The sequence below is a fragment of the Rattus norvegicus genome, chromosome 10 (assembly GCF_036323735.1).
Source record: "Rattus norvegicus strain BN/NHsdMcwi chromosome 10, GRCr8, whole genome shotgun sequence".
In the NCBI taxonomy this organism is placed as follows: Eukaryota; Metazoa; Chordata; class Mammalia; order Rodentia; family Muridae; genus Rattus; species Rattus norvegicus.
In genome coordinates, this window is record NC_086028.1 from 75830001 (window position 1) to 75843552 (window position 13552).

The 13552-nt window shown below is 41.5% G+C and overlaps 1 protein-coding gene across 13 annotated transcripts in view; it reads right to left on the bottom strand.

Moving 5' to 3' along the window:
* Stxbp4 (syntaxin binding protein 4) overlaps positions 1-13552 on the bottom strand; it is a 156880-nt gene that overhangs the window by 31063 nt on the left and 112265 nt on the right. For 2 of the 13 annotated variants that reach the window (XM_063269104.1, XM_006247131.5), the window contains exon 17: positions 12093-12849. The exons of the other annotated variants lie outside the window; for them this stretch is intronic. In XM_063269104.1, the coding sequence (XP_063125174.1) occupies positions 12764-12849 (86 nt within the window). In that variant the 3' untranslated portion in view covers positions 12093-12763. Of the gene's footprint in view, positions 1-12092; positions 12850-13552 lie in introns of those variants that run through there. 13 annotated transcript variants of the gene reach the window in all.

Below are 13552 nucleotides of genomic sequence, written 5' to 3' on the forward strand. Positions count from 1 at the left end.
GACAGGGTAGGTAGTTCACATCAGACAGGAGCAGTCTCCGGCTAACAGACTGCCTGGGAGTAAGCAGGTAGAAGGGGATTTGACGGCTCCTTAGAGTCTGGCCGTTGGAGTGCTCGCACATTAGTGCAAACAGTGTCCAGGTCAGAGATGGAAACATTCCATTTGTCAGCAGGAAGGACCTGCCACTAAGAAGACTACGTGAAAAGCCACATACAAACAACAACAAAACCTTCATGCCTCATTTTGTTTTTCTTTAGAGGAATACAAGGTTAAATTCATTTATAATTTAGAATAGCCAAAGAATTCTAAGACACTTCAATAAATCAGAAATATTCAACCAAAGGCTTCTGTTCCGTTCTGTGGTTAGTAGATGAGAGGAGAAAGTGATAAGATGGGAAAAACCAGGAGGTAAACAGAGGCCTGAAAAGTTAGACGATAGAGGGAGACCTAAACTGTCACGGCTCTGACCTAAATTGGCTGTAAACTCTATAGCTGTGGTCATGATTACAGGGAAAGGGGAAGAGAAAGAGTAAGTCATTGGGAGTCTCGCCGGCTAACCTTGCGGAGGGTAAAGTTGGGAAGCTCAAGTGGGTTTGAGGATGGTCAGCTCAGGCTCCTCAACTCTCCCGATCCGCTCTGGACTCTCAGCCCTGCTATCTTGGAAATACTGGTCAAATTCCCCTGACATGTCCAGCGTGATAACTCCCATCCACACCGAGCAGTTCCTGCCCCTCACCTGTCAAACTGTCAGAAACGTCATCATTCAGGACATTCTTACCACAATTGCAAATGTCTGTTATTCAGATCCTGGAGACCATTCTTTCATATCCTGGGAGATAGCATAGCTTCCTTAGATCAGCTCTTTCAATGGGGACCTCCCTTCACTTTCCTGTAGTACCCTTAGGCCAACTGAACATAATCCTGCGAGGTTACGAAATGTATTTATAACCACTCACAACACATTGCTATCAAATGAAAGGTATCAACAGACATAAAGGTGCACTGTACGCAGTAGTAGAAAAGTATTACCTACTAGAATCTCAAGGCAGATTTCCCATTTACCCTGTTCTATCTTCCACCACGTACCTTGCTGTCTTGCTGTGGTCATATTATACTAAGTTACATAATATATTAAGTAGGAATATTCTATTCCAACATCCCAACACCCTCTTTTTCCTCCTCTTACATGACAGCACTAAGTCATGTCCAAGGCCCATAACAAAAGAAGAAATGTGAGTCCCTTTTCATCAGACCAGAGACAGCTGTTGGTTCTTCAGTATAGCAGAAGCAATTGCGAATGGCCACGTTTACTGCTACACAGTGGTTTGCTTTGGAAGATGTAGACATCCAAATGTAGTGACAGTTGTGGCATTTTGATTTCTTTAAAAAACACAGAAATAAATATTATAATGTTTTCATTTTAATCCAAGGTGTGGGATATGGGGCTGCTTCAGATTGTCCATAGCAGCTGACCATGATTTGCTTCTTGCTCTAGCAGGGGTGTGATTTTGCCAATGGCAGACAGTTTCTGGGACTGTGTGATGTTTGGAATTCTGGTGACTTTTTAGAGGGTATATAAATCTGACGGCCTCAAGAGGCAGGGCGGTTGATTGGTTGCTGTCAGTTGTGGTTTGTTAGGAAATCATGCTTAAAGAAGAAGGAAGAAGAAATTCGATACCCTGATGGGTATCAAACATCCCCCAAGGAACACTATGCCCCTAATCATCAGAAGTAGTAATGTTGCCCCTTTCCCCTCAATCCTTTTTTCTCTCCTATCTAGTGTTAAGGGGTTGAAAGGGTAGGAAAAGGATGGGGAAGGGTAGAAGACAGAAACCACAAAGTAGCGAACACCAGCTACGGCTAACCATTCCAAGACAGTCAAGGCCAAGACAGGTTAACACTTTCTTTAACTTTACATTGTCATATACAGTCCTGGGGAAGTCTTAAAGTATGCCTGGAATTCACCTGATTATCTCAACTAAGAACTGAAGAAAAACAAAAGCTGTTTGTTGGTGGGTAACCCGAGTGTCAAAAGCTACATAACTATAGAGGAGGTATTTAGGTTACCACGTGACTTTGGTTCTAAGCTGTCATTCAAAACTGCTCAGAGCTCAAACCTTAAACATTCTATATACACATTTCCTCATTTAAAAATAGTTGCTCTCATTATTCCTCTGAGCTACTTTTTACTTTGTACCATGGACAACATATTTAGACGATTAAACTTTGCATTATGATTATTTTCCCTATCATTGTATTCCCCATTTGTCTAGACTGTCAGCTCCTTGATGGTTCTAAGTCATCCTGAGACACAGAGGCTCCACGAGGCTGTCCTTCAGATAGAATAATGAACTCATTTCCTTCTGTTATCCTTCAGATAGAATAATGAACTCATTTCCTTCTGTTAATTAGACTGTTGTATTGGTTTTTCTGTGACAAATTTAAAAAGGGACTCCTGTGTGTTTGTTTGTATGAAGATGACTATACACATGTGTGCAAGTTCATGTGTGTATGTATACATGCGAAGACCAGAAATCAACCCAGAGAGGTGATGCTTGTAGACTAATGAGCCCCAGAGATCTACCTATTTCTACTTCCCCAACATTGAGATTATAGGGTGTGTCCAAAATGTTTAAATGTGGCTTCTGCCCTGGCTAGTTTTATTTCAACTTGACCTAAGCTAGAGTCATCAGAGAGATGGGAATTTCAATTAAGAAAATGCTTTTATAAGATCCGTCTGTAGGCAAACCTATAGGACATTTTCTTAAATAGTGATTGATGGGGGAAGAGCCCACACTATCATGGGTGGGGCCATTCCTGAGCTGGTGGTCCTGGAGTCTATAAGAAAGTAGGCTGAGTAAAACTATAAAAAGCAAACCAGTAAGCAGCACCTCTCCTTGGCCTCTGCAACAGTTCCTGCCTCCAGGTTCCTTCCCTATTTGAGTTCCTGTCCTGACTGCCTTCAGTGATAACTATGATGTGGAAGTGAACAACAAATAAACCCTTTCCTCCCCATCTTGCTTTTGGTCATCATGTTTCATCACAGCAATGAAAATGCTAACTTAGACAGCTTCTGAAGACCAAACTCAGGTCTTCTGAGTACTTTACCAACTGAGCCATGTCCTCAGCTCTACTCCTTCCTAGAGGGGATGTAGTCCTGCTCCAGAGCACAGAGTTGGGTAGTCCAACAGGACTGCACTTGAACATCTAGTGCACACCCCTGAGTCTGCTTACTTCACAAAATGATGGTGCTCTGTGGCAGCCACACAGAGAGGGTTCCAGAAGTTTCTTTTTGATCCGGTGTATACTGCTTTTCTTGACTTTTCTAGCCTTTTGAAAATAGTGATAGCAGAGTGGCTGGACAGAACATTAACTCAAACAAATCAGTAGCCTTGCTCTACTCAAAGGATAAACAGGCTGAGAAAGAAATTAAGGTAACAACACCCTTCTCAATAGCCACAAATAATATAAAATACCTTGTTTGTGACTAACCAAGCAAGTGAAAGATCTGTATGATAAAAACTTAAGTCTCTGAAGAAAGAAATCAAAGATCTCAGAAGATGGAAAGATCTTCCATGCTCATGGATTGGCAGGATTAATAAGTAAAAATGGACATCTTGCTGAAAGCAATCTACAGATTCAGTGTAATCCTCACCAAATTCTAGCTCAATTCTTCATAGAGTTAGAAAGAGCAATTTGCAAAATCATTTGGAATAACAAAAAACCCAGAATAGCAACAATAAAATTCTCAACAATAAAAGAACTTCTGGGGGAATCACCATCCTTGACCTCAAGCAGTATCACAGAGAAATAGTGATAAAATTGTATGGTATTGGTACAGTAACAGGCAGATAGATCAGTGGAATAGAATTGAAGACCCAGAAATGAACCAACACACTCATGATCCCTTGATCTTTGACAAAGGAGCTAAAACCATCCAGTGGAAAGAAGACAGCATTTTCAACAAATGGAGCTGTTTTAACTGTCGGTTAGCATGCAGAAGAATTTAAATTGATCCATTTTTATCGCCCTGTACAAAGCTTAAGTCCAAGTGGATCAAGGACCTCCACATAAACCAGATACACTGAAATTAATAAAAGAGAAAGTGGGGAAGAGTCTTGAACACGTGGGCACTGGGAAAAATTTCCTGAACAGAACATCAATGGCTTATGCTCTAAGATCAAGAATTGACAAAGGGACCTCATAAAACTGCAAAGCTTCTGTAAGGCAAAGGACACTGTCATCAGGACAAAACGGCAACCAACAGATTGGGAAAAGATCTTTACCAGTCCTACATCCAAGAGAGGGCTAATATCCAAAATATACAAAGAACTCAGGAAGTTAGACTTCAGAGAGCCAAATAACCGCATTAAAAAATGGAGTACAGAGCTAAACGAAGAATTCTCAGCTGAGGAATATGGAATGGCTGAGAAGCACCTAAAGAAATGTTCAACATCCTTCATCAAGGAAATGCAAATCAAAACAACCCTGAGATTTCACCTCATACCAGTGAGAATGGCTAAGATCAAAAACTCAGGTGACAGCAGATGCTGGCGAGGATGTGGAGAAAGAGGAACACTCCTCCATTGTTGGTGGGATTGCAGACTGGTACAACCATTCTGGAAATCAGTCTGGAGGTTCCTCAGAAAATTGGACATAGTACTACCTGGGGTCCCAGCTATACTACTACTGGGCATGTACCCATAGGATGCTCCAACATGTAACAAGACACATGCTCCACTATGTTCATAGCAGCCTCATTTATAATAGTCAGAAGCTGGAGAGAACCCAGATGTCCTCCAACAGAGGAATGGATACAGAAAATGTGGTACATCTACACAATGGAGTACTACTCAGCTACTAAAAACAATGACTTCATGAAATTCTTAGCCAAATGGATGGAACTAGAAAATATCATCCTGAGTGAGGTAACACAGTCACAAAAGAACACAATGGTATGCACTCACTGATAACTGGATATTAGCCCAAAAGCTCAGAATACCCAAGATACAATTACAGACCACATGAAGCTCAAGAAGAAGTAAGACCAATGTGGATGCTTCAGTACTTCTTGGAAAGGGGAACAAAATACTTACAGGATGAAATACGGAGACAAAGTGTGGAGCAGAGACTGAAGGAAGGCTATCCAGAGACTGCCACACATGGGGATCCATCCCACATGCAGTCACCAAACCCAGTCACTGTTGGGAACGCCAAGAGGAGCCTGATATAGCTATCTCTTGAGAGGCTCTGCCAGAGCCTGACAAATACAAAGGCGGATGCTTGCAGTCAACCATTGCACTGAGAACGAGGTCCCCAATGGAGGAGTTGGAGAAAGGGCTGAGGTAACTGAGGGGATTTGCAACTCCATAGGAAGAACAAAGATATCAACCAACCAGACCCCCTTCCCTCCAAAAGGGCTCCCAGGGACTAAACCACCAACCAAAGAGTACACATGGAGCAACCCATGGATCCAGCTGCATATAGCAAAGGATGGGCTTTGTCAGGCATCAATGGGAGGGGAAGCCCTTGGTCCTGTGAAGGCTAGATGCCCAGTGTAGGGGAATGCCAAGGCAGGGAGGTAGGCGGGGAGGTGGGCAGGAGTGGGTGGGCGGGGGAGCACCCTCATGGAGGCAGGGGGTGGGGGAAGGAGATGGGGGATTTTTGGAGGGAAAATCAGGAAAGAGGATAACATTTGAAATGTAAATAAAGAAAATATCCAATTAAAAAAATCATAAAACAAATAATGATAGAAACCCAGAAGTTCATATTATGAACAGGTCTAACTACATAAGAATCTTTTGCACAGCTGAGATAAAATTTATCATCATACTGGTTCTGTCTGAGGATAGACAAGATGTAGCTAGATATCTACATATGATAATCATGTCTCCAATCCTTGTTTGTTTGTGTCTCTGGCAGGATGTGGTCTCCTAAGCAACGTTTATAAAAGAAGGCTATAAGGCTACATAGAACTTAATCACTAAGTCAACCAATCAAGTCTATTTTAAGAATATGATTCAAAAGCCATGGAGACTTTAAATGTCTCTTCCACATTAGATCATTAGATCACCTCCTACTGTCCTTCATTTCAGAACCTATCCATCTCTGGTGACTGATGTGGGATGACTTGACATCCTACCTTCTTCACTGATGTTATATTAGATATGAAAATCCAAGTAAAAATAATCAAGTTGTAGTGACTAAACTTATAGAAAGCATGAACTGGTACAGTTCGAAGTGTTTTTAATACGAAGTGGTATTAAATATCACTCTTTCTCAATCCTAGGAATGGCTGAAAATTAATTCTAATGAGTGTTTCAGGGAGTTGGGGCAAAGAACCCCTTAATTCTACTTGGAAAAAAGTATGCTTTTAATATCTTCAGTGTGATTATGCCTCACTGATAGCACTGAGACTTATACTCCTAATTTTATCTGATGACAAGTCATACGTATTTAAAAAGTTAGAACTTGAGCGAAATAAAGAAAAGGCCAGCTTCAGAAATATAATATGTATACATCTAGAAAACTGGAAATATTCAAAGACTTGCTGTTTTCATTTGAGGTGTGAATATCAAACATAAAAGGAGAACTAACCTTGTAAAATTCAACTTATTCAATGAGGGGCAGACCTTTGCTTTACATATTTTATTTCAAATTATAGTGTACAGATATATTTGTTGATCATTAGGCCGAAACAATTTTCTTGTTAATTAGACCTTTGTGTGGGACCTCTGTTGGGGTTCTGTGTTATTCTTATGGAAATCAAGATGAAGCAACTGTTAATTCCTAGTGTTGGTTGCTCCATAGTGGACTGAGAACTACAGCTATGGCCCAATCCCAAAGCAGAACCTAGGTGTCTTCAATTCCACTGCATCCTTCCAGACAACTCCCTCAGGACTTATCAGCGGCACTTTAACTCAATATTAGAACTGCCTCAAGTTTTCGGTTTTTCCAAACTTTTATTTCACCAACTTAATAATTATGTAATTTATAGCAAGTATAACTAATTCCTTAACTGGGAACTGTGTAAAGTTCATGGTAACTCGTGAGACACCTATTAGATGCATTAGAAGCCCAAGTCCATTTGTTATATACAGAGGATGGGTGGGCTGGGTAGATGGTCAAGTGAGTTAAACAGAGAGAACGGTTGAAATAGCCTCTTTTTTTTTTTTTTAGAAAGTGAAGAGAGAGAGAATGAGAGAGAGAGAGAGAGAGAGAGAGAGAGAGAGAGAGAGAGAGAGAGAGAGAGAGAGGAGTTGGAGGAGAGAGAGAAACATTAATGACCATGGAGTCTTCAGTATTTATTAAGGGAAAAAACATTAACATTATCAGGATGACTGAAAGACAAATGCAGTTAAAAGTATTATATTTTTCTTGGTTTCCAAAGACCACAATGTTTTCTTTCTCTTTCTGAGGACTCCTTGGTCTAGCACCATCTTTCACCCAGACCTCTGCGTGCTCCCAGCATTTGTGTCTGGACGCCTTCCCTCACTCTTCTTCCATTCTGTGAGAACCCACACTTCCATAAAACCCGCACGCATGCCCAAGATCCTCCAGCGTATTTCTCCAGACCCACCGCTTCTTAATCCAGACTGCTAACAGCGACTCCCAGAAACATCTCTGCCTATCGCTCTTAAGGCAACCTGTGCTGATTTTTTTCCAGATTAAATTTTAATTCACACCTCAGAACTGGTCCTCTTCTCCATCTCCTCACTGTGAGCCTCCTCCTTGCCTCAGCCTGAAGGCTTCCTGTCCATAACATGCCAGAGATTTGTCTCCCTCGTCTTCCAAGTCTCACATGTTACTCTGCAGGCCAGCTTAGCTCACTCTCCCTGCTTCTATCACAGCGCTGAGTTCACAATGGCCGTAGAGGTTTTTCAGGTTCAGATGGCATTCACTGGTTGGCTCTTTGTTCTCCCCAACTCTCCCTGGAAGTTCTACAAGGGCAGGGATGGAAAACCCATTCTTATGCACCATGAACCTGGGAATGCTTGCTACCTAGTAGGCCATCAAAACTGTTTGGTGCATGGTTAGTGTTCTATACCTATTTTAAAGAACTTCTTTATGTAATAAAGATAAAAACATATTGTTATTATTTTAAGAAAGGAGGACTGGTATTTAAATATTTCCCCACGAAGAAGAAGTGTCTCTAGAAATATTCTTGGCCATATTCAGCTGATTAACTCATCTGCAGGACAACAGAACCGTGCACTGGCTTCTCATTAATAAAAGGACTGCTTAAAACCCTTACACAGACAGTTCTCCTAGGCAGCTGACTCATAGCTTTATTATTAGTGGTAGATGCACAGAGAGGAGGCATTGGTCTTCCTCAGGAAATACTACAGAGATCTGAAATCTAGGTCAGACAACACTGCTCTAGGAGGACTGCAAACGCCCACTTAGCTCTTGCTGCTCGCCACCGAGATAAGAGAATCATGTTTAAACAACAAAGAAGAATTACTTACTCTGCAATCATATCTGGTTAACTTACATGAGAACGAGCTATTATCATAGTTCTCTTTGGACCTCTTACAATGTTAACATGTTTCCATGGTCTGTAAGGAAGCATACAGTCAGTGTCTCCTGAGGGTAACCACTAGACAGAAAGCTAGATAATAGTTATTTTTCTGTGAGAAGTTTCATCTGGAAACCCCAGCATGGTTTTAGACACCAATTAAGTTTCTGTGGTGCTGGCGTGTCACATGTCAAGTCAGTGACTAAAGAGAAAAGAGCTCCCTGGGACATTCTTGCCCTCACGGTTTTCTGTGCTATGGTGCATGCTTAACTGTGTGCTGGGGCTCAGGTACTTGTGTCCTTCAGAATCAACACGAGGTACAGCACTGTACTCCGATGCTGCAGACCCAATTCAAATGCCCAAAGCAGTGTTGTACATGCGTGTATCAGGTTGTTGGTAAACTGTAATATTTCCTTTGAACATCTGCATGCTCATTAGACCTTTTTGGTACCGGGACATGAAAGGGTAAGGTATATATAACAGTAGACATATAAAGATGCAACAACACATTGCTTCCTCAAGCTTGAACTTACGTCTCTATTGGGCTACAAAGACTAAGGCTGGACGTATTCAGACTAGAACTTTGAGCGGTTCAGAAGACACGTAGGAAAGTGAAGGCTCACCCGTCATTTCCTACTACAGTTAAATCTAGCTCATGAATTGTGTCTGATTAGTCAATTTTAGCTCAGACATAAATGTTGGTTGTAAATTTAAAAACCAGTCCAAGCTTTAGTGGATGGCATCTCTGCATCCTAACAAGTGTTTCTGGTCCAGCTTAGCCTTCAGCTCGTGCTCCAGGCCCACTGCTGGGAGAACACTGATGACAAAGGCCACCCTGAATTGCCCGTGGTTTGGAGAGCTGCATTACGTTAGTGACCAGCTTATCTTGCAATGATTTATCATTGGATTTTGTAAAAGACAAAGACAATGGCTTCTACTCCCAAAGATTAAAAATAAAGGTAGAGTTAGAAATTCAGAAACTGCCTGAACAAAATCTGCACTCCCATTTGGGAAGCAGCACATAATTAGTTACTTCGAAAGAAAACTTCAAGACGATGAGAGGCAAGATGCCACACACATGTAATTTTTCTTTTAGTGTCTTTAGTCTGAACAAGTGAGCATGTGCAGAGCCTGTCCAGGCCATCAGAGGGAACAACTAAGCTTCTTGTTCTTCAACAGACAGCAGGCTGCACTTGATCTTGATACATTTTTCTTATCTCTGGATGACAAAAGAGCTGTGCGGTTGGGAAGAGTGAAGGGAGGGGAAACTGTGGTTCGGATATATTGTATGAGAGCAGGATCTATTTTCAATAGGAGATATGTTCAGTCTATTGCATATATATATATATTTTAAAAAAGGGTCAATGTGTTTCCTACGGAAGTCTTTGGGGATTGATTTACTGTAAGATACTTAGAAAAACCTGAAATGTCCTATTTTCTCAAGTTAATGCCAACTCACCATCTATCTCCTCAAGGAGACAGAGAGAGAGAGAGACAGAAAGAGAGACAGAGACACACACACACACACACACACACACACACAGAGAGAGAGAGAGAGAGAGAGAGAGAGAGAGAGAGAGAGAGAGAGAGAGCACTTTAAGGGAAAGTATAGTTTATAAGTACATACCACAGAACCTTGCAGTATCTTACCAGTGCAGACAGGTCCAAGTTCAAATAACATTTATTGCAGTGTCAGGATAGAGTATGTTATTTAAAAAATATTTTTTCCGGGGTTGGGGATTTAGCTCAGTGGTAGAATACTTGCCTAGCAAGTGCAAGGCCCTGGGTTCGGCCCTCAGTTCCGAAAAAAAATTTTTTTTCCTAAGTAACAGAAAAAGAGTGGATGGTGTGCTGCAAACACTTTAAATCAAGGTTGAGTTTGGACACGTTGTAAAACAGAACTGCCACACCCCAAGATCCCTTTGTGTTTGATGGGGAGAACTTATTCTTGTTTTCAGCCATGAAGCTGGGACAGTCATTCCATCATTGCTGGTCATTTTCTGCTATTTAATACTATTTGACCAGTTATTTTAACCAAAAGGCTAGCAAGACCATTTCTCTTACTCTTCCTTAAAGACATTGAGCTTAAAATCAACGTTAAGCCTTTCAGGAAACAGACAAAGAAGAAGACTGCTCTCCACAGAATCTTCATCAGTGACACATTTATATTAGCTTAGCCTCAGAACCACTTTTATCACTGTCTGTGCACAGCACACACACAGTGCAGTATGGATCCGCAAGGGACATATTACTGCTAACAGCCCATCCAGCCATTTGGTTATCGTTATATAGTTAATGACTTTTTAGGATAATAACTCTGATACAGACAATAAAATGCCTTAATTAGTTTATCATCCCTTTTTCTCCGAGCACAGATCTAGGCCATATTTGACTTTATGTGAGGGCATGGTACAATGCTACTCTGAAACTGGGTCCCTCCTTTCTTGGTTCTAGAAGCCCAGGTAGCTCCTAGATTACATGAGCAGATGAAATCATTTAGAGTAATTTTAAATAAAGAAAAATGGTAAAGCCACAGGATACCATGGGAGCAATAGATAATAAATAACAAATGAGATATAAAACTTTGCAAATAACAAAATGGCACAAAAGGGAGAATCTGTACATGTGATGTTTAGAAAGATGGGAAGAAGATGGGATCAACTTTGTTTTTAAAAAAGTGTTCATTTGTGTGTGTGTGTGTGTGTGTGTGTGTGTGTGTGTGTGCGCGTGCGCGCGCGCTCAAGTGTGAGGGCACGCACTTGCCTTAGGGGTTTGGTCCTTTCCTTCCTCCCTACTTGAAGCAGGATCTCTAGTTTGCTGCTATACTTTTTACACTGGAGATCAGTTGCCTGCAAGTTTCTAGAAGATTCTCTTATCTCGCATCCCATCCTCTCTGGACCTTACATGGGCTCTAAGGACCTCAACTCTGAGTGTCAGACTTGCCCAGCAAGGACTGTTACTCATTGAATCATCTCCCTGGCCTGGCAACTCTGCTAGAATGGTGGGCATTAGAAAAGAAAAGCTTCCCCACTTTATGGGGGAGAGAGGCAGAGACAAGTCAGGGAACTCATTCGAATCATGTAATTCTTAACAGCCAGAGGCAGGACTTGAATGTAAGTCATTTGGGTCTGGAGTTATCAGCCACTATACCTTTAAAATATAACAACAACAGCAACAGCAGCAGCAGCAGCAGCAAGAACAACAACAAGCCCTGTAAAGATGTTTTGAAAAGTAGAAATCAAAAATCGAAGGTTACAAACCATAGCTCCCTCTTGATGGTAGGCTGTGCCCAAGTGTTTTTAATGGTGTATTCTATTGTGTAATCTTTCAACAAAAAGTCTAACACCACTCATATGTCAGCAGAAGACAGAGTAAAAATATTGCTGGCCTAAGCTTTTCCTTCTTATCTTAGCGATTCTCAATTTAGAAGAGAGTGTGAATGTAGAGAATGTCAACTTGTTGACAGCTCTCAGAGCACAGCTCTCAAGAAGTCCCAGGAATCTGGACACGGGCAGGGGTTCTTAAAATTAAGTAGCTTTTGGCATATTCTAGAGAATCAGTGTGGATTCAGGTGAATCTTATAAGACTTCTTTATTTTTTATTTTGCATATTTGTATGTGATATATTTTGACATGTACATATGTAGTGTAACAATGCGTTTGCCCGTTTCTGAGCTGTATGTATGGCAGCATCTGGAACCCAGCTTTTCAATATGCAGCATTCTATAACGTTTTCCATAATCTTGTTAAGTTTTGCATCGCAGTTACACAGCTGATATTTATAAATAAGTTCCCAGCAGACACTGAAATGCCTTATGACTCACAGGAGATTCAACTGACATTCGAAACAGCATTGCTGAATGTCTCTCTGTCTTCCTGATCTCCAGGAAGTCGGCTCTTAGAGGTAGGTCAAAATGCTTACACTCACAGCCCACCCTTTCTCATGCATCTTCTGGATCACAGCATTTAGTGCTGGTAATCAGTCCTCAGGAATTCTCTCCTCCTTAGAATCCCCTCCCCAGCAATCAGCTCTTCATTTAATTCTGCCAGCTTGAATGCTCCCATCTGGCCCCTTTGCTGTCTCTTCTGAGCTGTGTCAGAGGACCTCTCCTTCTGTCACATCCATTCTCTGGGTGTCAGGGCTTCAGCGATCACAGACACACTCCTTTTCTCTCATCCAGAGCTCTGCAGCCTGACCGTGCTCCCAGCCCTTACTACGTCTACCCATTCCTCAGTGTTTCACCCACTAGGGCTGTGTTCCTCCTTCCTGAAAATGTCTTCTTTCGCTGACATCCTTGATTGTTAACAGTTTTGAAATCTCCATGAATCCAGCTGAAAAAAAAAAAAAACCCAGCTTCTTTTTCAGTTGTTATTTGCTCTGACACAACTACCTCTGTGAAGTTACTGATTTATTTATTCAGTACTCCTTACTGATGCCTGCTAAGGTACATTCTGGATCTCCCCTGATGATAAAGTAGTTCTAATGGGAAGCGAGTCCTGTTAGAAAAAGCACATGAGCAGATCGAGTGACTACAGTCATGATGCTGATGAAAAGGTGGCATGGGATGAGAGAATGGAGTAGAATGGAGGCGGGGTTTGTGGAAGAAGGGGATTTCATTCTGGGCAGGTGGGAGTGCCAATGCCATAGGTTTGGTAGATGTAGGCTTAGTATGTCTGAAGGACTACAGAAAGACGAATATGGCTAGTAGAGTGACCAACATATCAATTAACTGTTAAGGCCCTGAATGAAGAACCTAGTAAAAGCCAGTCAACACCCACTGCTGAGCAGACAGAACATCCCAAGGCATAGCTCTCATTACACTTGTTCTCTGCTCCAAAAGCACCAGTATCTCCTCATTGTCCACTGAACAAAAATCCTCCATGACACTTTGTAGTTTACAGACAACTCCTTTTCAGTTACTTCTTTTTATTATTTGCGCTGAAGACAAAGGCCTGAAAAATGATAGTCTAGGAATCAAATCTGGCCCATCACCCATTTTTTTTTATAAATAAAGTTTTATTGGAACATACCCTA